The sequence below is a fragment of the Haliaeetus leucocephalus genome, unplaced genomic scaffold (assembly GCF_000737465.1).
Source record: "Haliaeetus leucocephalus isolate CR32 unplaced genomic scaffold, Haliaeetus_leucocephalus-4.0 Scaffold164, whole genome shotgun sequence".
Lineage (NCBI taxonomy): Eukaryota > Metazoa > Chordata > Aves > Accipitriformes > Accipitridae > Haliaeetus > Haliaeetus leucocephalus.
In genome coordinates, this window is record NW_010972600.1 from 1,831,325 (window position 1) to 1,854,448 (window position 23,124).

Consider the following 23,124-nt stretch of genomic DNA (forward strand, 5'->3'; position numbering starts at 1 on the left):
CAGAAACTGTTGCAGACTAAAGAGAAATGGCTTCGGGTTTCTAGAAGAATGTAAAGACATATTTATCGCTGCCTTAATATGTAGAAGACTTGTTTGTTCAAATATTTAAAATTGGTGTAATGCAGATTTAATATGCTTTGGTTCATTTCATTTAGAATAAGTAAGCAATAATAAGCACTATTCTGTCACCATGCTGTCCTACACTAATTGTTGCTGAGGGAAGTGAATGTCATTTCTCAGCAGTGAACATTCCTGACTTTACTGAGTTTTTGAGAACTTGCATCTTCTAAGTACCTGCTCAGTTTTCCTCTTGTGCTGTTAACACCTCAGCTAACTGCAAAGTTACTTACAAGTAACATGTGCTCCTTGTGAGCCAGTTCAGTATACTCTCCAGCCTCCACTAATAAATTCGTTATTAATGATTCTTTTGCAGAGAACAGAGACATTGATGTACTTGCAGATCATCCACTTTGCAGATTGTCCACACTACCAAAGTTCTCTTTTTCTCTTCCGTCATGGTTTTACCTGAGCCAGCAACTAAGCACCACACAGCTGCTCGCTCACTCCCCCCCCAGTGGGATGGGGGACAGAATCAGAAGAGTAAAAATGAGAAAACTCATGGGTTGAGATAAAGACAGTTTAATAGGTAAAGCAAAAGCCACGCATGCAGGCAAAGCAAAACAAGGAATTCATTCACCGCTTCCCATCGGCAGGCGGGTGTTCAGCCATCTCCAGGACAGCAGGGCTCCATCACACGTAACGGTGACTTGGGAAGACAAACACCATCACTCCGAACGCCCCCCCCTTTCTTCTTCTTCCCCCAGCTTTGTATGCTGAGCATGACATCGTATAGGATGGAATATCCCTTGGGTCAGTTGGGGTCAGCTGTCCCTGCTGGGTCCCCTCCCAGCTCCTTGTGCCCCCCCCAGCCTGCTTGCCGGTGGGGTGAGAAGCAGAAAAGGCCTTGACTCTGTGCAAGCACTGCTCCACAATAAGGAAAACATCTCTGTGTTATCAACACTGTTTTCAGCACAGGTCCAAAACATAGCCTCATACCAGCTACTATGAAGAAAATTAACTCTATCCCAGCCAAAACAAGCACATCTTCCTGTGAAGAGATCCAGGTTCACTGCTGGTAGCCCTGTATGCTTTAAATACTTTGGTGACTTGCGGCTTGTCCATACAAATTATTCTTCAGAAGAGAGGGGCTCACTCTTTTCCTTTTGTCCTTTGCAGTGACTCCAGGAGCTTGGGAGATTTCTTCTTTTTAATGTCAATTATTTTAGTTTCTTCAGGCCATACTAAAAACAAAGAAAATTATCTAACTTCTCTATAATATGGTTTTGATTAGTTAATTTGGATGTTAAATAATAGGCATATTAGAAAATATAGTGAATTTTATGTATGGCTTGATCACCAGTTTATAGTATTATAAAAGGGCATGTGATTCTGGGCAGCTGAAAGTGTTCAGAAAAATGCTGAACTCTGTACAGAGGAAGCAGGACTCTTCCTGATAGTCTTTGAGAGGTCTTCCTAGATACAAACACCTCTCCTTTGCTGGCTGGGAGTCACATTGTTTTACAAGCCAATTTCACATGGTCTCAAAAATGGCTGTTTCTAGTCAGCCTACTGTCTCTTCTCAAAAACTGGGGTTTTTTGGCCCCTGAAAACTTAGAAGCACAGAAGTATCCAGTTAGCTGGATACTGGACTTTCAAGCAACTTTTTTATTAGGTGTCTGACTTTAAGGGTGTTTTTCATGTGGGTTTGTCCTGATATCATTGAGTAATAGTTTGCTTAGGTAGCAGAAAACATCATTACTTCTCATACATATTTTATTTGCCTTGTATTTTCTTTTAATTTCTTTTTTGTAGTACTAGGATTTTGATTGTCTCATCACTCTATATGGACATATATTTCTCCACACAAAGCAAATCTGATGTCAGTTGTTTCCGAGGTGACCTCAGAAGTGACCCTTGTCCACTCTTCATTCCATGTGAGTTACATCTCTTTCTTTCTGGAGTTTTATTACTTCTCCCCACTTGAAAAAAACCAGATTTTTTCTGAATAGTTGGCAAGAACCTTCCTTTTTTAATGACCTACCAGGCTTCTGTTGAAGTAATGTGCTTTTCCCTTAAAACTCTCCACTATCATAACAGGTACCAGTGGGCTTCCTTGCTTGCCATCTAGCAGGGTGCTGGACTGAGCAGCCTGCAAAGTCTGAATGCCTCTCTCACCTCTTGACAACAGCACCTTCAAACATAAGCTCGACGGACATCAGCTATCACTGTTTCAGGTGAAAGACTTGGTCTCTGTGGAGTGGGTGAAAGGGCATTTTTCATTCACTCCCCATTTGCTGCTATAAAATAAAAATTGTAAATAATATTTCCTAGAACATCACTGGAAAAAACAGTGTATTTTATCTTTAATGATCAGTTGCCATGGTTTTGATTTGTCCAGAAGGACCCAGAAATGCTAAAACCTGGGCAACTCAGTTGTTCTGAGTTCTGGCTAAACCACAAGTATCAAACCTTCAAAGCTGATTTACCTGTGGGTTGACAGCAAAAAGTCACTTGCTGCGTGTAACATGAGATGGCATGTGCGCCAGACAAGCAGAATTATACAAATGCCACCTTGGTTACACATGCAAATTAACTTTATTTTCAGTATAAATTTGCTTGGCGCAAGAAAGTGTAAAATCCGTCTGCTGCAGTATTCCCGTATTATAGAACTAGTAATATTTATTTGCTTACTTTAGTGAACATGCATGCTCACCAGTGCCTGCAAGACTGCACCCAGTTACCTTCAAGAATTGTGCACAGCCACCGGGACGGGGAGTTTTTTCTTGAACACGGGAGGTCTGAGGTCAAAATGAGAAAAAAATCTTTTATGTAAATACCCAAGGATCCTGCTGCTATAACACTTTAAAGACTAAGCTACTGTTTCCTGGGGCTTTCCTGTCTGTGTCCCCAAGGGTGTTGTATGATCAACATACTGACAGATTTCACAATCAAACAGTGAGAATGTGTGATCAAGAATTTCACTGGTCTTCAGACTAACCTTTTTTACAGGTCATAGTTTAACTTGCAATTTCCTTGATGTAGTAGCTTTAAGATTTTCTTTGGGCAGATTTTCTTTGGCTGCTCTAGATGGATTTCTCAATCTGCTCTCTGTCTTCTGATGGAAAGTACTGGATTGAGACTGACTGATGGAAAATGCTGGATTGAGACTCATTCCCTCACAGACAAGAAACAGCAAAGTCTACCTTCCTTTTATGCTGTCACTTCTGCACTGCATCCTTCCTTTAGGCAAGCCTGGGTGGGGGGTAATAAGAACATCAGCCTCTAAGGGTTAGTATATTTGCCCGATCCCTCTCCAAAATAGGATGTGTGGCTCCTCTTTGGAGTTGGAAGATGATTCAATAGTTCTACACCAAGCATGAGTGGTGAAATTGTCTTTTGGGAGTTTAAAGAGCCTTTTCTGAAACCCTAGTGAAGTCCAGATGTCTCATAGCTTTTGTGATCCTGTGAGCAGCTTTAGAAGGAAAATCTGTGAGGGATAGGGCTATGAATCATCTGTCTATCCTGTGTCCATGAAGAAGAAATAAAAACCCTAATCCAAAAAGAATCCATTTAATTCTGGAATTTTCTGACCTATTTTGGTGCAAGCCGGTCTAAAAAAAAAAAATTAAACTACTCTCCTGATGAGTTTCTCATATTGTTTACTTTTGTAACGTTCTCTGTGGACTAGCAGCCAGAAATGACGTCCACCCCTCATCCAGCATCAGAGAATAAGAACTTCAGAGGAAGGAATGCAACTTCATAAATAGCAAACCACAGACACTAATGGGGAGCAGAGGCAAACCTGCAGGTTAAAAATTCGTTGCAAGAGAAGCCCATACATCCACACTGCCTGAAGACTCAAAGATGATTTCAGCTCTAGCATTGGTTTTTCTCCTCTGCCTCTCTTGTCCTTTTTCATCATGTCAGCAGAGAAGAGCAGGTAAGTAATTTTAATTATCTCTACATTTTCTGGACTCATATGCTTTCTAGACTCCTATGAAAATTCTGTTTTGCAGAAGGGAATGAGGAGGAAGGTTAACATTTCAGCTGCATCTACTGAAGCCTAAAAGCAATGTTCAGGGATCTTGTAGTTTCATATGAAACTTGAAGCTTAACTGTGTAAATGTTCAGTCTTAGATTTTTTTCCCCAGTTCTCCTGCTAAGTAGGGAAGTTTTGTTAAGGAAAACATTTATTCTAGTGCAACTGGGAATTTTGTTGTGTTTTGTAATGACCTGCAAGAGGCATTTTACATTAACCTGCATTTTGCATGTGATTTAAGTTAAAAAGCAGATCATACAGAATGTCCGATAGCAGGATCCTTGGATATTCTCTCTGCTTGTGCACACAGAGCTCAGGGAAGCCCTGACTTCTAGGAACGTAGCCATGCTAAGTTCATTACAAAAGTTCCACTTCTCTGAAGAGCCCATTAAGGGAATGCTCAACTCAAAGAGGATCTGTGAGATCTGGCAGACTCAGACTGTGTACCAGAGACTCAGATGTGTGCTTGTGGAGACAGAATGAGTCCACGGAGAAGGATGCATAGTAATGGCAATGTCTGCAAGCACACAGATTTCCTTTGGAAATCGCTTCTGAGTGGTTGAATCATTATTGTGCATTTGAATATTAAAAAAAACCCCAAACTTTTATTTTAAATTACATCTTGCTACTAGGGATGGAAAATTCTTCCCAGGAATAACAGAAGTTGCCTGAAGCCTTCATGCAGAGCTTATTCAAAACCTCTGTTTGAAGTTAGAAATTAAGTGCAAGCTCCTTGTTTTCAATAAAATAAGAAACATCACTTTAATTCAGTCTTTCTGTCTTAGAATGACATTTGTGGTACTTTCAATTTAGTTCCCAAACCAAAATGTATTGGAGAGGTTACAAATATTCATAAAGTCCTCTTGGTTCTGTGTGGGGAGGACCCATGAGGCTTTCAGGTTCATTTGTCACATGAGAATGCTGAAGTTGTACTAAGTCAGTAGTACGGGCTCACATCCTGCCTTTGGCGCTGGCAAATTCCTCATGGTGAAGGAGGCAGACCTCTAACTCCAGCTAATTTCCCCTGAACACACAGTGGTGTTTGTAGAAGATACTGCTATTTCTCTCTTCATAAAGGTTTGCTTACACTGTAGGCAAGGTGTGACTTCTGTTAGAGGATCGATTAATCTAGAAAACTAGAGAAATAAGGTTGTACTTTCTCATGGCAGACAGGAGAATACCAGAGTTGAACTTTCTGTCCAACTGTTTTTAAATGGTTCAAGTTTTCTTAAAACTTATATAATTCTAGAAACAATGAGCTACTTCCATTCATTGTTCTTGAGCAAAGCTGGAGTGTAGACTCAATTTTTAGCATGTCTCAAAGGACTAGGCAAGTCTAGAATCTAGCAGATGGGAGGGAAAAATCGTGTTAATCTGCCCTAGATGACCTTGTAAGGTGATTTATAGCCTCTGTTCAGCTTAGTTTAAACAGGATTTTACAATGTTGCATGGATGAGCAGATGGATCCTTTGTGCCCCAAAGCCACTACACAGCAATTCGAAATTGCCGCTACCCAAAAAGAACCCAACTCCAGCAAGAAAAAAGTCTGTACCTTGAGAACAGGCAAGGCAACGACTGATGTGCTGGTTTTCCACGTTCAGTGCTTGGCAGCACGTTTGGGATAGACTCAGCAAAAAGCCTTACTTTAGTGGTGCCCTTCACAGGAGCTTCCACAGCACTGAATTACTGATTTGCTTCTTTTGGCAGCAAAGCCTTCCTATGTGTGAACTGCAGAGACCATGCCAGATTAACAGCTACCACAACTGCCAAACTGCCAGGCCAATTTGTTTGCTGAGGGGTAACTGTTACCTACCTGACAGGCATGGCTGATTATCACTGTCTGCCCTGCCCAGAGCAAATTCTACCCTACCTGCAAGTCTCTCTTAGTTCCAGCAAGCTTCTAGTTAGGAACTGGCAGAGACTGGTGTGGAGGAGTCTGTATCTTTAATATTAAGCTGAAGTTAATAATATCAGGTGGCTTGTACTGCTAATGGCTCTTCTGTGTTTTCCCAACCACTTTGGGTTTTTTAGGAGGTGACGTTGGGCCAGAAATGCTGGAAGAGATGAGAGAAACTAACCGTGTGCTAATGGAAGTTCGAGACTTGTTGAAACAGCAGGTAGGTGAAAAAAGGGACCTAGTTCCTTATATGCTGCACAAGAGAGGTCTCTGAATCCTCTGCTGAGTTCTGGAATTTGGGGGCCTGCTTCTTGCATTACGTGAAATAAGCAATACAATTATTGCGCTGCAAACCAGAATCAAGAGGTGGTCTCACAATCAGATCTGTAATTCTGAGATAAAGTGGATTCATTTGAATACCAAATTCTGCTGTTTAGAACTGTGTCTCCTGAAAAACAGCGCACATGGAGAATGAACTCAAAAAAAAGACATGCACACACAGTGGGTATATATTTAACTGGAAAAACAAGTCACTTTTTCCTTGATTTTGTGGGCTCATGAAATCAGTAGAGAGTCCAAACTTGGAAGATGGAAGAGACCTTTCAGCCATCTATTAGGGTCCTGGAAAGGGAAGTCATATGGAGTCTAAACAAGCTCTGTATTCACTCTTTCCTCTTGTTTTAATCCTAAGCCTTGCTGGCTCCTGTAGTTTCTTAGGGAATTTGGAACTTCTTGGGTGCTTAGATCTTTTCCCATTTTAACGAGGAGATTGTGGTTTGTCTGGTCAACTCTCTTTTAAGTATAGAAAAAGGTTCCATTCTCCCTTTATCCACTCTGGGAGCTGAGGGCAGCAGCCTCTGCCTGCCAGATAATTGGAATGGCAGACAGGTCTCTGTGCCAGTGCAAACTGGGCGGCCTCTAATCTGCAAAAACATCTGTTGCATTGAGTTGCTCTCACATTTCAGGCTGCTGCATAAATACCCAGTGTTTACTAGGAATCAGGTCAGACATGGTTCCTGGCAGCCTCAAGCAATGATTTCCAGTGTTCCCTTCCAGCTTAGCACTGCTTCTCCATACAGGTTTTCTATTTGTTCTTTCTCTCACTCTTGCCACCTTTACTTTTTTTTTATCCATGGCCTTTTTCTCAACAGCACTTTCAAGAAAATTCTTCCTCAGAAGACAAACTTGCATATACAACTGGAGAGCCAAGGTGGCAGTTCATAATTTCTTAATCTGTGCAAAGATTTTCTAAAACTTACTTTTCCTTGAATCAGCATCTTGGGATGTTGGCAATAAGGATGGCAAAAGGCATAACAATAAAAGGCCAGATCTACTCTCCTGAGCCAAAGGCTGAAGGATTCTTGGCACAAAGGAACCACTGACACTCATTGACAGTGCTCCGAATTCTCCACTCAGCTCTCTGTCACCCACTTCCAATGGGAGATGTTCTGGGGATTCAGCTTAGATCTATCTCTGCCTTAACTATTCAAAATACATGACCCCAGGCGGTGTTGGAGGGAAGAGAGAATCTAACATAGAATGAAAGCTTGCTCTTATACCTGGAAGCTGGCAGAGAGACATGAGTAGAAGCTTTTGTCAAAGTGAAAGTCCACAGGGTGTGGAAGGGTGGTCCTGAGCATCAGTTGTAGATAGCCAGTGAGGCTTTTGCAGGAAAGAAGTCTGCTAGGATTGCTATCTAAGATGCTAGAGAGTCATATAAATGTTAGCTTGAGACTGACATGCTTACTTGTGCCTGTCCCGTATTCCTTTCTTCACCAAAGGAACAGCATCTTTGCGCTGCTGATGCTACAGATTATCTCTTTATAAGAGCTTGAAGGAATAGGAGCCTAGAGATCAGAGGAAGTCTGGAGGGAGGAGCTTTCATTAATAGATTCTAAATATCCTCACAGCAAGGGCATTAGGGCGAAAGAATGGCATAAGCAATCTCAGAGATTATTCATGTATCTGCAAAAATGGCTCACAGGGGAACCCCCTCCTGAATTTACCTATGCAATGTCTGGACTGCAGATAAAGCAGACCTCTCTAGGACTGCTAGTTCAGCATCTTCTAGAGTAGAGACCCAAATAAAGTAGATTTCTCTTTCTTTATGACACTTGTTTCTATGTATTCAAGTCAAGTGTTTCCTGCATCTGTGATAGAATAGTAGTATCAAGTTAGCCTGTAGAAACACTACAGTAGGAAGTGATTTACAGCAGGGAATACGAGCCACCTCTGCAACATAGACTTTGAGGTAAAAGTTAATTTGTTTGTAAGCAGCTGTGCAATCTCAGAGAGACACCCTGTTTTCTGGCAGTGGGGCTACTAGTTTGCGTGGGAGCAAAACTGAGCCTTTGGCTAAATGGTGGTTCTTGTTTTCTTCTAGATTAAGGAGATAACATTCCTGAAGAATACAGTCATGGAGTGTGATGCCTGTGGTGAGTTACTGAGCTGAGTTCTATGTTCAACTGCCTCCAAGTCCTCCATACCTTTGTGTCCAAACAAGTAGTAAAATGCCACCTGTGACCATCTCCCCAAAGGAAATAGCTTGTTTCAGAATTAGCCCAAGTGTCACAGGGTAATACTCAATATTGGTGATGCTTTTTTCCCCAACATCATTCTGCATTCATGGACCTGTGTTCCATGCTGTTCTTGTCATTCAGTGGCAGCTGAAGCTATTACCCCTTTCCTGAGCATGGGGTGCAGAAGTAGCCTTAAAAAGTTCATCTTTCCTTCCAGCAAATCCCCAGCATTTGCTTACTTCCATTATTTTTAAAAAAAGCTTTGTTAATGGTTTTGTGACATACCATGCCATATTTCTCAGGGTAGCTGCATTCTGCTGCGGAAAGCTGCCCAGCCACATCTCCTAATAACCCAGGCCGTGGCCAATGTTAGAATTGCCTGGGAATGCACACTGGCTATCCTGTGGGATATAGCTGGCTACTCCTGAGCTGCAAGTGGAAGAGAACATCACCCCCAAGAGGCATTGCTCTGCTATTCCTTCCATCCTAGTGCTGCCACCATCCAAGCAAAGAGGTTGTTTACAGAGGATTCAGGAAACAGGGTCATAAATTTTCCCATATAAATCTTGCCCTCTGCTCCCCAGTATATGTTTTTTCTCTAGACTGGAACTTACTTCCAGTATGTCTGGCTTTCAGAAAGCATGGTTCTTGGAGATGCTCTATTATTTGCCAGTACACTCAAAGGGTGGAGCAGTAACCATTTCTGCATTTGGAGAGATTGTACTTCTGCTGGAAAAGAGATTAGCCAAAGCTTCTGGGACCCACAGTACAGAAATGCATTCATCCACAGCAATTGTTTTAATAATTTGCTCATAAAACTGTCCTGAACTTTCTCTCTGTTACTTGATTTCTGCCTTCCCCACTTGCTATTCTGCTTTATATGCATTCTTCTCCTGTACTCCTTACCATAGAATTTGAGCCTCTTTTAGTCATGCATTGAACAATCTGACTCACAGCAGTCGTGTGCTTCTCATTATTTCTCAGAAAGAGAAGCATGAAGAGAGGCCTTGTTTTTAGTGAAGAATTTGCTGCTGGTGATGGTAGAGTGTTGGTTTTTGGGTTGGTTTGTTTCAGGTTTTTTATGTTGGGCTTTTAAGCTGGAGAAAGTGGGAGAAAAAAGTGTCCCTGCCACTTAGAGTAGTGGGTGTGGGAGACTTGTGACAATTTTAGATTCTGGGAAAGTTCATTCACAGTCTTAAATTGGCCTTCAGTGAAGTTCTGCGTCCCGTACAGATTAATTTTGCAAGTTCTCTTGTGCTGTGGGTCAGGTCATGACAATAAGGACAAAAACCTGGCATTTGGCCTAAAACTTTAAGGGAAGCTGGTGCGCAGCGGTGTGGGGACAGGCTTGATGTGTTCAGAGTGCTTCTGAATAGGACTGCGGCAGCATTTTATATGGGTTAGAATTTCCTACACATCACACACTTCATGCTTAGATAGACTATATTGCTGTATTCCAGCCTAGAAGTGATGAATGTCTGAATTAACAGATTGATTTCTCATCTGCCAGGATGAAGTGAGGTTTCCTAGCCCTGTGGAGATAACAGGTAGCATGTTATGCATAATGTTACAGCATGAGAGCCTTCTGTGTGAGTGTATTCCTGCTACAAACCAAGCTGACCTGTTTAATGTGCCTGCTGTCTACAGCAGAGATTTTGGCTGACAGCCCTCCACAATGCTTCCCAGATTTAAGTCTGTGTGGGTTCTGCTTTAGCCAAGTGTCTGAGTCCATACCACCAGTGAGGTGTAGCTATGGGGAAACCGGGGAGAGAACTGATCTCTGTGGAACTACAAAAGCAAGGGCATTACACCAACAAAGAAGGTGGCATAACAAAGAGTTTTGGACTTGGAGCTAAGACTTCTGGGGTTTCTTACTTATTTTTTGTCTGCTTTGATTCAGAAATCTGTCAAATTGCTGCTTCTGGCTTCATTTTTCTCCATTTACAAAATAGAGCTACAACTGCCCAACCCTCAGAAGGGATGTGAGGAAATATCCTGTGTGTGAAGCACACTGATATCTTCTGAGACAATGGGACCACCTGATGATAGTGTCTGGCAGTGACAGCTCTGTTTTTAATGTTCCTCTTGTCCTCTAGGCATGCGAGGCGACACGGAGGTGACAGGCCCTGTCATCACTGTGACACAGTTTAACAGATGCCTCCCAAACTCTTGCTTCCCTGGAGTGGCCTGCACCGAGACCGGCACTGGCTTCCGCTGTGGACCCTGTCCCCCGGGTTATTCAGGCAATGGGTCCCACTGCACAGATATCAATGAGGTAAAAAACAAGTAGGATAGGCTGGAAGCTATAAAACTGGCTCGCTTTTCTTAGAGTGTTGCAGGTTTGTCTTGTGGTTATAAAGAAAAGTCTTGCAATTCCCCTAGGAGCTGCAGTTCAACAGAAACACCATTTCACTGGAAGGAAGTCTGTATCTCACTCTCCCTTAAGCTCTGTTCCATGTTGGTTTTATATCCAGTCTAGCTAGGCATTTCTTTCTAAAAGAGACATAGGCTCAAACAAAATAAAGCTTTTGGTTTGTACCACACAGGAAGGTGAGTTTGGAAGACCAGAACAGTCCCTTTTGGTCTTACAGTCTTTTGAGCTACTGGCTGATGAGTTGTTAGAGATAAGATTTATTATGTGTGGAATAGAATCAAATGCTTCCTGAATAGTCCTTTATACAATAAATCTTACCACACTACTTGTATGGCTTTACTTCTGCCTTTAAATCAAACCTTGCTAGGCAGATACTGTTTAATTTTTCTTTTTTTTTTTAGATAGTGTGGCATTCCATCAAGTTTACTTTCTGTGTGTATGCAAAGCTTTACTCAACCATTAATTGTGTATGTCCCTAAGATTCCTTAGTTCTGTGGTTCCCAAACCATAGCCCTATGCTCACTGATTAGTCCACCAAGCAACTGTAAGTGTCTTGCAAAGTCATATCACCTCTATAGCATTTCAGTTTAAAAACCTGCTGAAGTTAAAAGGGTCGATGAGAGATTTTGAGATTGATGATAATCTGCTAGTCACCAAAACGTGGGAACCGCTGTATTAATGTAATGCATCTGCCAGTACAGAGCATAAGAATTCAGTGAAAGTAATAAAGTGTTGGAGAAAATAAAGCAAGCATTAATAGCAACTTTGGAAAGTCAATTGCTTCCCAGAGTAGTACACAAACAACTGTTCTTGTCTTTCAAAACCAGTGTAAGAAATTATCCAGTTCTCTGGATTCAGAGACTGCCAGGAAAGAAAGTGTGAAGCCAGCTCTTTGCCTGGGCAATTGATGTCACCTAAGAAGAATTAGTCCTGAAAGTTGATTTGTTTTACTTGTCTGCACATATTGGGACTTGGGAGAACAACTGAGATGGGGAAGCTGCATTTTCCACTTGCAAGGAAAGCCAGGAACTTCTATGCGTTTTTGGTTTATTCTTTAAAAATAAAAGTACAATAGCTGGATCTCACCCAGCAAGGCTTGCTTTGAGAGCTGCCTTCACAGCTGGCCTTGAGCGAGCCTGCCTCACAGTTCTACACAACCTCTTCCTTGTTTACAGTGCAACGCAAACCCCTGCTTCCCGAAGGTCCAGTGCATTAATACCACCCCTGGCTTCCGCTGTGATCCCTGCCCTCCCGGCTTCACTGGGCAAATGGTTGAAGGTGTTGGACTAGCTTATGCCAGGGCCAACAAACAGGTAAGGCCCAGAAACGTTTCTGTCTCCTTCAGAAGCCACTAACTCTTTCCTCTCCGTAATTGTAATTCAAAGGTCTTGGAACCCTCAAAGGAATGGGAGGGAAATACAAGATGACTGTGTTGTATTGGTGGGGAGACTGGTGCGGTGAGAGGCGAGACTTGCCAAGGATGTCCTAGCACATCAACAGCAAAGCAACCTCCACTCCAAGACCTTACCGCTGCTGAATTTATACTGGACAGAATGTTATGTCTCTGACACCTTTGTGGCTGTGAAGCCAGCCTGGGCAATCCTTCATACTAGGACACAGAAGAGCTGATGCAGCGGCTGCCCCTGCTGCTTCCCTGACAGCTACAGACAGATGAAAGTAAAAAAAAAAACAACAAATCACCTAGTCTTAGTATGGTTTATAAGAATATATTGCCAAAAGTAAGAATGGCATGTGGCTTGTGTTATTTAGAGAGCTGCTAGGTGGTCACAGGACGCAGTCTTTGACCTTCTTGCTCCATTGACTCTCTTCTATCCTTTTACAGTAAGGAGATACTCTGACAGCTCAGCTCAGAGCTAAGCTATTTTGCCAGGGTAAAATCTCTGGTGACTCTGTAGAGGGTGAACAGCTTGCCTGGGGTCAGGAGTATTGCTGGGATCTGGCTCAAGCTTGTGTGAAGGAAAACTTTGAGCTGTGGGACCTAGTAGGGTGTGTCAGGGTATTTGCTTCTACATCTAGTGATGCCCTAATTCTGTAATCTGATGTGGTTGGTATCTGCTTAAGAGTGAAGTTAATGTCTATTTTTTTCTTCCTGGGCAGGTTTGTACTGACATCAACGAATGCGAGACAGGTGCTGCCAGAAATTGTGTTCCAAACTCTATCTGCATCAATACACGGGTAAATATTACTGGAAAGCCTTATGTGGATCTCTCTTCCCCAGGCTCTGGGGCCTCTGTTAGCTGTGGCAATCCAGTTGCTGAGGAAGGTTACAGCAACGGTTTGCCAGGACTCATGTTCTAGTTAATTTCCTATTGCTTTTTCTTGCAGGGATCCTACAAGTGTGGGGCTTGTAAACCTGGCTTTGTTGGGGATCAAGTCACTGGCTGCAAGAGCCAGACGGTGAGACGCTGTCCTAATGGTGAAATTAGTCCATGCCACGAGAAAGCACAGTGCATCGTGGAGCGCGACGGGTCCCTCTCCTGCGTGGTAAGGTCCAAACCTCCCTGCGGTTGGGGTCTGCTCACTCCGCTTTCCCTTGCCCTGTGCTTGCTCTCCTGGGTCTGCCACTGCCCTCTCCTGGAGAGCGTGCCTTCCCGACACAGACCTGCTCTCCATTAACACCTGAGCTACAGCAATATCTGTCGGTGCTCCCAGGAGAAGTGGACTGCTCCTGGCACCTCAGATCCACCGTTGTTTGCTTGGGTTTTTTTGCCTGAAGCACTACAAATTTGTCAGTCGTGGAACATTACACACGGCTGAGCAGGGAGAAGCACTGTTCAGCAACTTGCTGGAGCCCAGAAGTTTTGCTGCTGCATGTGTCTTTATAATCTCAGGAACAAGCAGAGAGCTTGTATCTGAGCTATTTAAAATACTATTTGCAGCATAACTGTTTCTTGCAGGCAATATTTTTCCTGTAGAGCATTGTGTACCTGGATTTGCAACGTTTTGTGCTGGTTCTCATGTAAAGCCTTCAATTTTGGAGGTGTGTGGCCATCAGGGGACTCACTGGCAGCCTCATTTTGTTTATCTGCTGTCTTCCAGTGCCTCGTGGGGTGGGCAGGGAACGGCTATGTCTGTGGGAAGGATACGGACATTGATGGAGTCCCTGATGAGAAGCAACGCTGCTCTGACAAAAAATGCCGCAAGGTAAGATGCAGTTGTCTCATGTTTTGCTGGAAACAGTATATCAGAGGAACGCCTAATGAGAACTGGGCAATTCTGATTTGAGGGCAGGCCTTGGGTGCTGGTGAGACCTGCCCAACCTTCAGAACTCAGGCTAAATGACACGCACAGCTTGCTAACAGGCCCTTTGTTGCTTTCTTTTCAGGATAACTGCATGACTGTCCCCAACTCTGGCCAAGAGGATGCAGACAGGGATGGAATTGGAGATGCTTGTGATGATGATGCTGACGGAGATGGGATATCAAATGCTGAGGTTTGAATTCTAATGCTTAAGCCCTGACATACCTATATGTACCCAGAAGTCCTGCAAAGCAACTGCCTTCACCTTTAATGTGAATTTAGAGAACCTGCAGGTAACAGCATGCAATGTTTCTTTTTAATCTGGATGGTCTGAAGCCTCTAAAACCAAGCAGACAGGAGAGAACATCATGGCACTGAAGGGACTTTACAAGTCATGGTCCCCTGAGAGTTAGGGAGTCTCTCTCTCTCCCACTTGGTCAAGCACTGGTTGGAGGTATTTTCAGGTGCTACTGGTATTCCCTGAACAGGCAGTGACTAGGCTGAATAGAGGGAACTAAGACTGGCTGCAGATAGGCTGCTGGGCTTCTCAGAGCAGCTGGTCACATACCCCAGAACTTTTGTTCAGTAGCATGCTCAGTGCCAAACACTTCCCCTCAGCCAGTCCCTCTCTCCCGCAGGACAACTGCATGTACACACGCAACGCAGACCAGCGCAATGCAGACAAGGATAACTTTGGTGATGCCTGTGACAACTGTCGCCAAGTGAAGAACAATGATCAGCGGGACATTGATGGCGATGGGAGGGGAGATGAGTGTGATGATGACATGGATGGAGATGGTAAGAGCAGCTGGAGAGCATCCTCAGAGAGGTGCAGACATACTGACCTAGGAACCAGGAAACTATTCATTGTGCAGCTAGAGATCCTCACCACAGGTGCCAGCCTTCAGCTGCTTGAGCTCTACAGGAGTAGAACTAATTTCTGATGGGATGAAGCACAGCTCAGTTCTTAAGATGCCAAGATGAGCAGTCAAGCCAGCATCCTTCACAGTTCAGCTCTTGCAGGGTTTAAAGATCTATCATCAGGATGGTGCTAACAATTTTTTATTAGCATTCTTGTGCACAAGCACATCAAACCTGTGTCAGACTTAAGAAAGAAAGATGTACCATGCAAACTGATCTCAGTCCAGTGCTGCAATTTAAACTTACGAAGAAGTATGGGAATATCCAAGTTGTTAGCAGCTACTGGCTCAAGGCAGTATGTGTCAGGGCTGTCTTCTGGGGTGAAAAAAAAACCTGGCTGGCTTTAGAAACAGTCTGTGTGCTAACGATGCTGTATTTGCACAAAGCCTGCTTTTGAAAGCCAGAAATCACAACTGCTTCTGGTCTGAGACATACGTATTTATTTACAGAGTATTTCCAGTGCATCTAGTGCTGTTTGGGTCTGGCTACATCCTGCCAAGTAGCTCCCCGCTGGCACGATTTGCTGGTGTAGTAGGTAAATGCAGAGAAGTGGGAAGTGAAGTCATACAGGTTGCCAATTAGATTGTTCCTGTCCTGTCTCAGGCCTTGAAAAGGCACTGTCTAAATCTTCCATGTCAAATAGCCAAGATTAACCTTGACTTATTTTATAATTATATAGACGTCTACTTTAGAGGAAAAAGACTCTGTCATGGTTTAGGGAACTGCAGATAGTTTCATCTTCATCCTCTTGGCCACTCACTCCTGCACAGATATGATGACAGTTTGAAGCATCTTCAGTTCTTTAGCTGTTACGCAGTTAAGGACATTTCCTCTCGGGTTCATGTGCAATAGCATGCTCAGACATTCATCATGATGCAGTCTGGAGTATGTTTAAAGATCAGTTGCTGCTGATCTCTTCCATCCTCCACAGCTGCTAGGATGTGTGTGAAACATACACAAAAATTCGAATTGGGGCTTTATTACATGAATTCAACTGTCCTAGATTTTTGCCATCTCTTACGTCCAAAAGAGATCTTGCTGCGTAGACCTTAACAGCCCTATTGCCCTGATGGGTCCACTTTGCATGTTTTACAGGGATCAAAAACACAATGGACAACTGTAAAAGAGTTCCTAACTCTGATCAAAAAGATAGCGATGGTGATGGCGTAGGAGATGTGTGTGACAGCTGCCCAACAGTCAGTAACCCAGACCAGGTAAGCAAGCACTCTTACTGGTTCATTTCTCTCACTCAGGACACTGCTTGTGTCATCTGCCTAAGGTGTGCATACCTGGTAACTCACCAAGGTTACCACTTGCAAATTTTAGCTGCCATCCTGCAGTACAAAAGTACAGCCCCCTGAGATCAAACATCCTGGCGTATAGAAGAATAAGTCAGAGGGGAAGTGTTGCAACTCTGGACTTCACTCTTCCTACCTTGTTCTTCTGTGTTTAGAAATAGTGCTGCATGAATTCAGCAGGGCAACTTGTAAATACTGCAGAAGGAACTCTCCCACTGTTGTCAGCTCTGTTTGCGATCAGAATGACCATGGCACTGAGGCTAACAAACACCTCTTCTTTGTTCTCTTTATTGCCCAATATTCCTGTTGATCTATGCAAAGTTTAAATGATTATTGCTTTATTTTACTAGAAAGATACTGATCATGATCTAGTGGGAGATGTCTGTGACACCAACCAGGACAGGTGAGAGCTTGCTGCAAAAATTATACTTGGGTTGCATGAAATCTTGGGGATGGACGAGAAAAAGGCATGTGGTGGCAACTCCCTGACAACCTGGCTTGGCCTTATCCGATAAAAAGACAGAGGTTAAGGGAGGTGGAATTTTCTTCAGACCTCAAAAAAACTTGCCAGTGGAAGTATGGCCCAAAGGCTAGCAGATGTAAGCTTGCTGACAGCAGGCTTCCCCATCATTAGCTACCACTCACGGATTCATTCAGAGACTACAGATGGAACATTTCTGCTCTATTATTTGTGTAACTAATACCTTAAGACTTCATAAGGCTCGAATCACCAACTTCTGCTGTTCTTGCTGAGGATGCCAGCTCCTAGAAAAGTGTTGCATGCTTATTTTAAAAGCATGTATCAGTGGATAATCTTTACCTGTAATTTTCTCCACCAGTGATGGGGATGGCCACCAAGATACACGGGATAACTGCCCATCAGTGCCCAACAGCTCCCAGCTGGACACAGACAACGACGGGCTGGGAGATGAATGCGATGATGATGATGACAATGACGGGATTCCAGATGAGAAACCTCCAGGCCCCGACAACTGTCGGCTTGTCCCTAACCCTGGCCAAGAAGACTCAGACGGTAAGGGAAATGGATGCACGTTAGCTCTGCTTGGGGGTCTTCTGTTCCTGGTGGCCAATGCATATCAATTTGACCTCTAGAGATAGACAGGAAGCAAGATCTCCTCAGTATTGACTTGAGACAGTCTTACATCATTTTCAGATCTCCAATAACCCTGACATCAGGATCATATTTGGGAAAAGTTCTCTTCCAGAAGTGTCTACAATTTGAGGTGTTTCTTCTGTGAACAGCACCTCCGCAAGCAAGAGAAGCCTCGGGGTTTCTTTGCAACTGACTTAAAGGAAGAGCGTACCGGTGCCCTGAACATCTCTTAACCTTGCATAGACATGGCTACCTTTAACTGTGCTAGCCAAAAGCTAGCTGAGTAAAACTCAGGTGCAAGGGGCAGGAGAAATGAATAAAAGCTCATTACTCCTTTTCTTCTATCGTGCTCTCAGGTGATGGTGTGGGAAACCTTTGTGAAGATGACTTTGACAGAGACACAGTGATTGACAGAATTGATGTGTGCCCAGAGAATGCAGAAGTGACACTAACAGACTTCAGGGCTTTCCAGACGGTTGTATTGGACCCTGAGGGTGATGCACAGATTGACCCCAACTGGATTGTCCTCAACCAGGTAGGAGACTGCTCCAGAACAGGCTAGTGAGTCAGGTGGAAACAAGCCTGTACCAAACTGGATGCAGTTTTCATTAAAAGACTCCACAGGTGTAATGGTACTGTTCAACAACATCCTGATCCTAGAGTCTCAACCCCGGTGTCCCTCTCCCCTGATCACTTAACAAAAGTAAAGTTAGTACAGTTGGAGCTATACTAATGAGTCAACATTCATCTTTCTCAGGGCATGGAAATTGTCCAGACCATGAACAGCGATCCTGGCCTGGCTGTAGGTGAGGCACTTATTTTTGTCCTATTGGAAAATTATCGCTCATTAACTGCGTACTTCTCTGTGCAGCTTTTACAAGTATTTCAGACACTACTTCATGATTCCATCCACCTCCTGGGAAAATATTTTCTGTAGTAGGCAGTCTTCAGATTTGGCTTAGCAAAATCCACCTCCCCTATCTGAATCTGGCAAGAAATGGATCTACATTTTGTCTCAAAACACAGAGTATTTGTTTTCCTACCAATTACAGGTTACACGGCATTCAACGGAGTGGACTTTGAGGGCACATTCCATGTCAACACTGCCACAGATGATGATTATGCTGGCTTCATATTTGGCTACCAGGACAGTTCCAGCTTTTATGTGGTCATGTGGAAGCAGATGGAACAGACATATTGGCAGGCAAACCCCTTCCGAGCAGTAGCAGAACCTGGAATTCAACTTAAGGTAAAGAAGCCATTGACAAAGAATGCAGTGGTGCATTTTTGCCTTTTTCTTAGCTGTGCTGCTTGGACACATACAGTGGGGGAAGCAGCTATGGTCAGTCAATCTTTTATCCACACATTTCACCAGTCTCTTCTCTGTGTTAGGCAGTGAAATCTAAAACAGGCCCAGGTGAGTATCTCCGCAATTCTCTCTGGCACACTGGAGACACCACAGACCAGGTCAAACTGCTGTGGAAAGACCCTCGCAATTCTGGCTGGAAGGACAAGACATCTTACCGCTGGTTCCTGCAACATCGGCCTCAAGTCGGATACATCAGGTGAGGGGTTTACAATTTCCTTTGCACGGCTGAGCGGAAGTTTAACACACAAAAGCAGCATCTCTAGTGCAGTCCTGTGGTAAAGAGGAGGGAGACTGTCTGACTGAGGAACAATTTCTACAAGGGTGTGTGTATCAGTCTCACGTTCACATCCTACACACGCTTATTCTCTTCTAGAGCTCGCTTCTATGAGGGCTCTGAAGTAGTAGCAGACACTGGAGTTGTCCTTGATACAACTATGCGAGGAGGACGCCTGGGAGTCTTCTGCTTCTCCCAAGAGAACATTATCTGGTCAAACCTGCGTTATCGCTGCAACGGTGAGTTGGTTTTGAAAGTCAAATACAGACATTTTTGCCACTGTGCTTTCAAGATGTTAATTTGTTCTTGGATAGCCTAATGGGATGTCATGGAGTAGCTTATTCTATTTTTATTTCTGGTTCTGCTTCTAATCTATATTTGCTTTAATCTCATCCTCCTCAGACACCATCCCAGAAGACTATGAAACATTTAGAGTTCAGCAAGACTAACGTCTGATTTAAACGTCTGTCCAGCCAAACTTGCTTTAAAAATCACGCTCGGCTGCCCCACTATTGCGCTGGTATACTGTATAAAGAACTGTAAGTAACGTACCACTGCACTCTGCACAGCACCAAGTGTCAATGCATTATCTGGCATCTTTTCTACAACAGCAACTTTCTTTAAACGCTATGAAAACCCCTTGGAACGGCAGAGATGTAGACAGCAAGTGTGAATAGAAGCCTGTAAACACTAGTTCTCTATGCTACCTGGAAAAAGATGTGCTGAGAAGCTACCTGCAGTAGCTGGAATTGTCTGAGTAAGTTTAGTGTGGATGATTCCCAGGAATCTTTTCCCTACTCAAAGGCTCTCAAGTGTGAATGTTGTTCTCCTTTTCAAGACCTACTGCAAAGCAAACCCAGCACTAGTCTGAAAAGGACACAGAGAGCAGCCTATGTACAAGTTGCTCACAAAACATTAAAAAAAGCACTTTAAGGAGAGTATCTTTGTTCTGGAATGTTGGATAATAAATACTTGGAATGTTGGATAATAAATACTAGACTTCTCCTTGGTCACGTGCATGTTGCTTTTTCCTCTTCTGCAACTTTTTCCATAACAGATGTGTAACAGAGAAGCCCTCAAAAGCTGAAAGCAATAGTACTGCTAGAGAGCCCTCAGCTGAATTCATAATTTTGTTAGCAGTACAAATGCACAGGGCCACTTTTTCTTTCAGGAACCTCCCTCTGGTTAGACTGTCCTACCTGGTTCTTTTAAGTGGCAGTTAGTTTTAGAACAATAAATGAAAGCTTTATACTTGATTTGTCCTATGACACCATGCCAGGACTCCCGTAAATAGACAGCCGAGGAACGGGGAAAACTGAAGCTGTTCGTATCATGGGTGCTCCCTTGAGCTGGGAACAGCAGACAAAGGGTTTCTCTAGTTGGTAACCTGGAAAGTCTTAAATCCTGCACTGCTGTAATCCCCAGTCGCTTCCAGGTAAACAATAACCTAGCAGCATTCCAGTCTGCCTGAAGAGACAACAAAAGCCAAACTTTGCAAGATGCTTCAGGTAAGCAGTTCATGGTAATTATACTGAAACTTGCTCGTGGTTTCAGGAGAGTTGCTCATGGTTTCATCAGAAAGGCAGCTCCTGTCAAATACTTCGCCGTGCAGTTTTGCAAGCTAGTTAGAAGCTCCACTCTAGAACGAGGCCATATGATAAAAACTATTCACTGGATGTGCTGCTTCTGTTAAATGTTACCAAACAAGCAAGGTGTGAACACAACTTTCCCTCTCCTCTTGGCAAGAGGATGGCAAAAGCTGCACTTTACTAAGCACAGGTCTCCACAGCTATGTGCATTTGAATTTCACATTCCAGAGGCAACAGTGTAAGCAGAATTCTGCCGAAAGACGACTAGTTTTGCTAACTGGCTTGTTTAGAGATGAACTGGCTTGCTGATCACAGCACTCAGAGAACATCTCCCTTCACGGTTCTAAGACTGTCATGAAAACAGCCACTAGGTTTTCTTTCCCCAGCAGGAAAAAAATGCAGATGAGGCACTCCAGAGTACAATATCCCCTACACAAAATGGCTTTAAGTACTGAAGGGACATTATATAGCTTGTAAGAAACTGATTCCAAAGTGGATATGGCCAGATATGGTGTGTTTCCAAGCTGAGAGCTGAAATGAACTAACTTTCGCTTACACTGATCACTGGAAAGTCACGTGCATTCACTCAGCCTTGCTGCAGATCGACTTAGTTATGCTTCACACAAAATACTCAACCAGAACGACAGCTTTCTCCCGAGCACACCTGTCCCTCAGGTCAGAATTCTTATCGCAGATGAACCTTTCCTACAGACAAGCATGACACAGTATCAGAAAAAGATTAATTTCATGCAAAAGAGCTATGAAATAACTGCCCAAGTTGAGGGAGTTGGTCATTCTGTCCCAGCTGCCTTAGTAACGTACAACTTTTTTCATCACTGCCTCTACTTACCTCAATGACCAGCCTAATGCAAGATTTACTGTGGTGAAAGCTACACCCGGTTGTTAAAGCACCCGCGTATGACAATAATTAGGCAAGTCTGAACATTTACACGCTCATTTTCTCTTTCAAAAATCCAACAACTCCAACAGACAGGCTCTCCTTACCCCAGAAAGCTCTAAGACTGCTGCAGTCCAGAAATGTGACCGAGGCTCTGACTGGAGAAAAGTCGAGACAGTCACCACACCGTCACCACGAGACTTTAGAACACAGGGAATACTTCCGGAGACAGCTCAAATTTTGCGATTTATCTCAGTGCTTTGCATCTTTTAGATCTGTCTGCAGTTTCCTCTTGAAGAGTAAGACAGAGGTCAGTTTTCATAGCTGTAAGAAGCCAGCTAACCAAAATAATTTGATGTTGCTGTTTCTTTATAAACACAAGCACTGAAAACACCAATATTTCAACACTGAAAACCACCAGTCAAAAAGCAAACAAACGACAAACGAAACTAAGAAAAAGCTAAGCAGCCAGAGACAAAAACATTTGAACTTTTATTACATTTCATTTACAAATAATGCAAAGATACAAAGACAAAAGCCTTCACACAAAAAAGAAAAGATCAAAAAGAATGTACATTTAGTTGAGCTGCTTTTTCACATCATTTCTCAGATTGCAAACACTTAAAGCCAACTTCAGTTTTCCACTTTACCTATAGAAAAACACAATAAATAAAACTTTTATGTCGCAGGGACAACTTTTCCAGAGTTCCTGTGCCACCAACGCTGTAGCTGAATATAGGATTGCATATATCAGTGAAATAATCACAAGTTATTTTAATAGAAAAAGTTTAGCTTGTAAAGAACAGTATATTATACTGTCTCTGAAAATGCATAAATCTGACATTTTTCCCCAAGCTCAATGAACTACATAAAGTTGTTTTTAGCTGCCAGTCTGTGAGAGAAGCTGCCAAAAGCAGCTGTATTTAATTTTATTAAAATCAAACTTTCCCTTCATGAGTACTAATACATTTAACTTCCACTTCTTCTACAAGGAATCCTTCCACAGATGGGGGCTCTGTTAAGGTCGGAAGTCTCTAAATGTTCTAATTCCTCCCCCAAATCAAACCTCAATATCTACTGACTTATTAGTTAATAGCTGACTGAAATACAATATTTTAATTACTACGCTGTATAATGCTGACCGAAGATTGGTGGATGTGTATACGGTATATTTATACACACAGTTATCTTCCAACTGCGTCGATGCTCATGCCATGAATATTCAGGATCCGGTAAGTAAAGAAAGTTTCGTTTAAGCAAGCCCTATACCCCCCAACATTTTGCCCCATAAATATTATAACTTTTATATTCATCATCTACTCTGCAAGGACAGAAGCTTTACCTATTTATCTTCTCTATATTTAATGTCTTAGAAATTCCAAAATTGAGCCAAGCTTAATCTTTTCCTTTCAGACGGAGGCTTGTGACATTACACATCAGCAAGGATATTCGAGAACTGCTTGCTTTTCTTTCTTGACAAACAGCCAGAGCAGATTTTGTTGAATTAAAAA

The 23,124-nt window shown here is 43.0% G+C and overlaps 1 protein-coding gene across 1 annotated transcript; it reads left to right on the top strand.

Annotated features, from left to right (window-relative positions):
* The first annotated feature begins 1,084 nt into the window (after nucleotides 1-1,084).
* COMP (cartilage oligomeric matrix protein) lies at nucleotides 1,085-19,924 on the top strand. The gene is made up of 20 exons (XM_010563248.1): nucleotides 1,085-1,143; nucleotides 3,749-4,000; nucleotides 6,131-6,216; nucleotides 8,380-8,431; nucleotides 10,612-10,790; nucleotides 12,065-12,202; nucleotides 13,008-13,085; nucleotides 13,236-13,394; nucleotides 13,950-14,054; nucleotides 14,236-14,343; nucleotides 14,789-14,948; nucleotides 16,167-16,285; nucleotides 16,720-16,772; nucleotides 17,209-17,402; nucleotides 17,840-18,018; nucleotides 18,241-18,289; nucleotides 18,536-18,732; nucleotides 18,876-19,048; nucleotides 19,226-19,365; nucleotides 19,529-19,924. Exons 2-20 carry the CDS (start codon nucleotides 3,925-3,927, stop codon nucleotides 19,573-19,575), a joined length of 2,292 nt encoding a protein of 763 aa, XP_010561550.1. The 5' UTR covers nucleotides 1,085-1,143; nucleotides 3,749-3,924; the 3' UTR covers nucleotides 19,576-19,924.
* The last annotated feature ends 3,200 nt before the right edge of the window (nucleotides 19,925-23,124 follow it).

Excerpts from the sequence above, each read along its gene's own strand:
- COMP (XM_010563248.1), top strand. The coding sequence starts at position 3,925 with ATGATTTCAGCTCTAGCATTGGTTTTTCTCCTCTGCCTCTCTTGTCCT. Across the intron at positions 8,432-10,611 it reads CATGGAGTGTGATGCCTGTG|GCATGCGAGGCGACACGGAG; the intron begins GTGAGTTACTGA and ends CTTGTCCTCTAG. Across the intron at positions 13,395-13,949 it reads ACGGGTCCCTCTCCTGCGTG|TGCCTCGTGGGGTGGGCAGG; the intron begins GTAAGGTCCAAA and ends GCTGTCTTCCAG.